Below are 6,506 nucleotides of genomic sequence, written 5' to 3'. Positions count from 1 at the left end.
TGCCCGGCCTACACCTGGCTAATTTTTGTATTTTAGTACAGACGTTGTCCAGGCTGGTCTCAAACTCCTGAGCTCAGGCAATCCACCCACCTCAGCCTCCCAAAGTGCTAGGATTACAGGCGTGAGCCATCATGCCCGGCCTCCCTTATATCTTTATTTTACCTGCTTTTCAGAAATTGCTTGTTCCTGTTGTTTTATTTTTACTTGTAATTCCTTTCTGGCCCATTATAACGGCAAAACAATGCAATTTGAATGTCTAACTCGGGGGAGATTTGTTAACCCCCCCTGCCCTCCCCCGCCACACCGAGTCATAAGAGATTTGAATGGAATCTAAATGCCTAGCCACCAGTACACCCCCTAGTACAATCTAAATGTCTACCTATAAGAGACCAGTGGGGACAAGCTAAGAGTCCAGACTCAGGGGCATGGATGGCATAACCTAAATGCTCAACCATATGGGACTTGATTGGAACTTAAAACTGTCTAGCCATAGGGAGAGTCTTACAATATCCTAAATCCCCACATGAGATTGTTTGGGACAATCCAGGGATCAACTACAGTGGCCTGGTCAGATCCTAAATGTCCAAACATGGGAATCTGTTTGGTATGTAAACGTCCAGCTAGGCTGGGTTGGTGCAAACGATCTAAATGACCAACTGGGGTTTTGTTGGAACCCATCACTGCTTAGGCATGGCAGGGTCCAGGACACGGTGGGTTCTTTGGTCTACGCTGGCTGAAAAAACCTAAATGCCCACCTATAGGTGATCTGGTTGGAAATGAATGTCCAGCCACAGGGGAGCCCTGCAACACCCCAAATCCCAACATGAGATTGTTCAGGACAACGCAGGGACTGACTTCAGTGGCCTGGTCAGATCCAAAACGTCCAAACACGAGAATCTGGCCAGTGTGTCAATGTCCGGCCAGGCTGGGTTGACAGAAATGATCTTAATGTCCAACGTTGGCCGGGCGCGGTGGCTCACGCCTGTAATCCCAGCACTTTGGGAGGCCGAGGCAGGAGGATCACTTGAGGCGAGGAGATCGAGACCATCCTGGCTAACACGGTGAAACCCCCGTCTCTACTAAAATTACAAAAAATTAGCAGGGCGTGGTGGAGGGCGCCTGTAGTCCCAGCTACTCGGGGGGCTGAGGCAGGAGAATCGCTTGAACCCGGGAGGCGGAGGCTGCAGTGAGCAGAGATCACATCACTGCACTCCAGCCTAAATAAATAAATAAATGTCCAATGCTAGGGCACCGCGTTTGAGCCTAGCTCGGACGGGGCCTCTGCGACGGAGTATCTTGGGCGACTCTTTCCCCTCTCTGGCCTGTTTCCCCGTCTCTGAGCTTGGGCCAAACTCTAGGCCCTCCGGCCCCGGTCCGCCCCTGCCTCACCAGGCGGTCCCGGCCCCTGTACGATTCCAGCGCCGACGCCAAGCCGCTCAGCGACGCCATGGCAACTCCGTGACGTCACCGCGACGTCGGCGCGTCGCACCAGAGGGCGGGGCCAGGCCGGGGTCCCGGGAGCGCCCCAAAGGCCTGCGCGCAGGCGCGGTCGCAGGCCTTTGTCCCCGGTCCGGCTTCTTGTCCGCTGTAGGGGAGGGACAGAGTTTGCAGAGGTGGGGACGACACGTGTGTGCTTTCCAAGCCTGCAGACCCCGGATGATCCTCGGAGCTTGCTGCATTCTGCCCCACTGCGGTTTGGCCAACTACCCACGCACAAAAAAGTGTATTTCCAAGTTTAACCAACTACCCACACGCTCCCAAAATACTCCAAGCAAAACCACCAACCTGTTAGCAATGGTTCAAGGAGAGATTTTCCTTTTTAACTTTTGTGCTTCACCTTTTCTGCACTGTCTGCTTGCTTGTGGTGAGCAGGAATGACTGCTGTAATATCACAACAAGGCATCTTTCGACGTTAAGGAAATGCATGGAATTGTTCTAGAATGCACAAGAACTGTAACTGGACTTTCTCTAGAAAAGGTAACCCGCGTGATTGGGGAAAATATTACACTTTCACCTTTATGCCATTTTGTAGCTGTTAAATTTTGTGCAATATGCTTGTATCATCTCGTGGAAAAAAAAGCCAAATACCATTTTCACCCGTTTTTGTGTTTGAGGTAAAATTCGCACAAGATTAAATTAACCATTTAAAAATGCACGATGTTTGGCCAAACGCGTTGGGTCACTCCTGTAATCCCAGCACTTTGGGAGGATCACCTGAGGTCAGGAGTTCGAGACCAGCCTGGCCAAGATGGTGAAACCCCCGTCTCTACAAATATACCAAAAAAAAAAAAATTAGCCAGGCATGATGGCCGGTGCCTGTAATCCCAGCTACTTGGGAGGCTGAGGCGGAAGAATCGGTTGAACCCTGGAGGCGGAGGTTGCAGTGAGCCAAGATCAGGCCATTGCACTCCAGCCTGGGAGAGAGAGAGACTCCGTCTCAAAAAATAAAATAAATAAAAAATAAGACCGGGCTCGGTGGCTCACGCCTGTAACCCCAGCACTTTGGGAGGCCGAGGTGGGCGGATCACGAAGTCAGGAGATCTAGACCATCCTGGCTAACACAGTGAAACCCCATCTCTACTAAAAATACAAAAAAATAAGTAGGCATGGTGGCCGGCGCCTGTAGTCTCAGCTACTTGGGAGGCTGAGGCAGGAGAATGGCGTGAACTCGGGAGGCGGAGCTTGCAGTGAGCCGAGATCGGGCCACTGTACTCCAGCCTGGGCGACAGAGCGAGACTCTGCCTCAAAATAAATAAATAAATATAAATAAAAATGCACAATTCAATGACATTTAGTACATGCCCATGTTGTACAACCATCACCCTTTGCTAGTTTCAGAGTATTTTTATCACCCTGAAAAGAGACCCCCGTAGGAGACCAGCATATGCCACTCTGAAATACGTGACTTTGGTATGGGATTATTTTGAGCTGAGATCAATGGAGCTGATACTGGAAAAGCTCTCTGCTCTTCCCTGATTTGCCTCAAAGCAGGACCTAAATGTACAAAGGTGTCCTCCTCCCCTCTCTACCGGGAAGGACAAAGGTTGATTTATCACCAGGGACACCTTTAGACTCTTGTCTGAGACGTCTTTTTTTTTTTTTTCTTTGAGAAGGAGTCTTGCTCTGTTCCCAAACCTAGAGTGCAGTAGCGCCATCTCTGCTCACTGCATCCTCTGCTTCCCTGGTTCAAGCAATTCTCCTGCCTCGGCTTCCTGAGTAGCTGGGATCACGGGTGTGCACCACTGTGCCCGGCTAATTTTTGTATTTTTGGTAGAGTCGGGGTTTCACCACGTTGGCTAGGCTGGTCTCAAATTCCTGGCCTCAAGTGATCCGCCCGCCTCGGCCTCCCAAAGTGCCGGGATTACAGGCGTGAGCCACTGCACCCGGTCTCAATGTCTTTTTCCTTCGTCTTGTCACTTCTCCAAACATTTGCTGCTCTGTGTTGAAAGTGCTATCTAAGCAGGAGTTATATAAGCTATATAAGCCACCTCATTTCTCTTGGCCTCTCCCATGTATACATAAGGTATACATGTTAATAAATTTGTTTTTCCCTTGTTAATTCTTTTTTTTTTTTTTGAGACAGGGTCTCACTGTGGGAGGAACTAAATGTGTAGATGTGAGGCCACCACATGTGTGCTCTCTGGGTCTGAGGACCCAGGATGATCCCCAGAGGTTGCTGCATTCTGCCCCATGGTAGCATGACCAACTACCCACAAAAAAGGGTAGAGTGCAGTGGCACAATCTTAACTCACTGCAGCCTTGAACTCCTGGGATCAAGTGATCCTCCCACCGCAGCCTCCTGAGTAGCTGGGACCACAGGTGTCCACCACCACGAGTGGCTAATTTCTTTTTATTTTTTGTAGAAATGGAGTCTCACCATGTTACCAAGGCTGGCCTTGAGCCCTGGGCTTAAGCAATCTTCCCACCTCGACCTTCCAAAGTGCTGGAACTACAGGCGTGAACCACCGCGCCTGCCCCTGTTAATTCTTTCATTGCAAGGATCCATCACAGCTAAGAATTAAGAATAAAGCAAAAAGTATTTTTCCTCCTCTACACCCTGTTCCCATAAAGCAATCACTCAATTCCTCCCTCCTCCCAGCCCCTGCAACCACTAATCTGCATTCTCTGCTGTCTCTATTTTTACCTCTTCTTGATTTTTTTTTTTTTTTTTTTTAAGACAGAATCTCACTCTGTTGCCCAGGCTGGAGTACAGTGGTGCATCTCAGCTTACTGCAGCCTCTGCCTCCCGGGTTCAAGCAATTCTCCTGCCTCGGCCTCCCAAGTGGCTAAGAGTACAGATGCGTGCCACCACACCCAGCTAATTTTTGCATTTTTAGTAGAGACAGAGTTCACGATGTTGGCCAGGCTGGTCTTGAACTCTTGACCTCAAGGGATCTGCCCGCCTCAGCCTTCCAAAGTGCTGGGATTACAGGCATGAGCCACTATTCCTGGCCTTCTTGATATTTCATACAAATGGAATCATACAATATGTGACCATTTGTGTTGGCCTCTTCCACCAAGCATAATGGGCTGTTTTGATATTTGCTTTTTGTTGTTGAGACAGGGTCTTGCTCTGTCACGAGGCTGGAGTTCAATGGTGCGATCATAGCTCACTGCAGCCTCGAACTCCTGGGCTTGAGAGATCCTCCTGCCTCGGCCTCCACATTGTCTGGGACTACAGGTGCACGCCACCACATCTGGGCAATTTTTAAAATTTTTCTTTTGTAGAGATGGGGTCTCGCTATGTTCACCAGGCTTCAACCTCCTGGACTCAAGGGATCCTCCTGCCTTGGCCTCCCAAAGTGCTGGGATAATAGGTGTGAGCCACCGCACCCAGCTGAGCATAATGGTGTTGAGGTTCATCTAAGTTGCAGTATGTATCAGAATTTCATTCCACTTGCAGCTGTATAACATCGCGCCATGTGGATGGACCACATTTTGTTTATGCACGCATCAGCTGATGGTCCTTTGGGCTGTTTCTGCCTTTTGATGATCATGAATAAGTACAGCTAGAAACATTCGTGAATATGTCGTTGCAGTCCCTGGATTCAGTTCCTTTGGGTCCATACCTAGAAGTGGGGTTGCTGGGTCATTTGCTAACTCTGTGTTGAACTTTTTGAGTAATTGCCCAACTGTTTCCCACAGTAACGGTATCATTTTCCATCCCCACCAGCGTTACACAAGGGTTCCAGTTTCGCCACGTCCTCGCAACATCCTTTTTTGATCATGATAACCATCGTAGTAGGTGTGCAGTAGTATCCCATTGTGGTTTTGTTTTGCCTTTTCCTGATGACTCACGATATTAACCAACTTTTTGTTTGTTTGAATTTTTTTTTTTTTTTTGAGACAGAGTCTCACTCTATTACCTAGGCTGGAGTGCAGTGGCGATCTCAGCTCACTGCAACCTCCACCTCCCAGGTTCAAGTGATTCTCGTGCCTCAGCCTCCCAAGTAGCTGGGATTACAGCACACCCGCCACTGTGCCCGGCTAATTTTATATTTTTAGTAGAGCTGGGGTTTCGCCCTGTTGGCCGGGCTGGTCTCAAACTCCTGACCTCGGGGAATCCGCCCACCTCGGCCTCCCAAAGTGCTGGGATTACAGGCATGAGCCACTGCGCCCAGCCGGGAGGTCACTGTTTTCGCAGCTGAAAAACCCAAGCCAAGCCAGCTGCAGTGGCCTGTGCCTGTGGTCCCAGCTACTCAGGAGGCTGAGGCACAAGAATCAATTGAATCCAGGAGGTGGAGGGTGCAGTGAACCGAGATCACGCCAATGCACTCCAGCCTGGGCATCAGCAAGACCCATCTCTAAAAAAGTAAAAATCAAAAAAAAAAAATCCAAAGCCAAGGTGCAGACATACAGAGGAAAGAGGCCTCTGGCTGCAAAGCCTGCTGCTGCGTGAATAAGCAGATCCCTCCTCTCGAGCCCAACAGCCTTGGAACAGCGCAGTGCATTTGCCCGAGTGCTTCCTGTGTGCCAGGTCCTGTTCTGGGCAACAGAGATACAGCAGCGAGCTTTGCAGACACAGCCCAGCCCTCCCAGCGTCCCCCCTCTGGCTAGGTCTGAGCTCGACCTTTGAAACAGACCCAGGAGCTGGCCTGGTGTTCACAGCTGGCCTTGGTGTTGCTAGGAGCTGGCCTGGCAGTCCAAGCAGGGCCCTGGTGTCCTCCTGCTGGACATAAACAATCTCACATGACGCCGACATCAGACAAGGCCACTCTGTGACCGTGGCAGAGCAAGACAAAACAAGCCTGCTCCGTAATCATGTCTGAACACAGGCAAAACACGAACCCTGTCCACACCGTCAGAGCAACTGGACCTCCTCTGCTGCCAGCTAATACCAGCGACGGCTGTTCCTTACCAAGCACAGCTTTAGTCTTCCAACTTCCTTCCTTCCTTCCTTCCTTCTTTCTTCATTCCTTTCCTTCCCTCCCTCCCTCCTTCCCTCTTTCCTACCTTCCTTCTTCCTTCCTTTCTCCCCCTTCCTGCTTCCTCCCCTCCCTCCCTCC

General features: G+C 50.2%; 1 protein-coding gene across 3 annotated transcripts in view; it reads right to left on the bottom strand.

Moving 5' to 3' along the window:
* PEX11G (peroxisomal biogenesis factor 11 gamma) overlaps nt 1–1,838 on the bottom strand; it is a 12,388-nt gene extending 10,550 nt beyond the window's left edge. For 2 of the 3 annotated variants that reach the window (XM_011982042.1, XM_011982043.1), the window contains exon 1: nt 1,390–1,477. In XM_011982042.1, coding sequence (XP_011837432.1) covers nt 1,390–1,449 — 60 coding nt within the window. In that variant the 5' untranslated portion in view covers nt 1,450–1,477. Of the gene's footprint in view, nt 1–1,389; nt 1,478–1,785 lie in introns of those variants that run through there. The other variant, XM_011982044.1, reaches the window with a different exon arrangement.
* Between the last annotated feature and the right edge of the window lie 4,668 nt (nt 1,839–6,506).

This window comes from Mandrillus leucophaeus, unplaced genomic scaffold (assembly GCF_000951045.1).
Source record: "Mandrillus leucophaeus isolate KB7577 unplaced genomic scaffold, Mleu.le_1.0 Scaffold234, whole genome shotgun sequence".
Lineage (NCBI taxonomy): Eukaryota > Metazoa > Chordata > Mammalia > Primates > Cercopithecidae > Mandrillus > Mandrillus leucophaeus.
This window is presented reverse-complemented; position numbering and strand designations above follow the sequence as displayed.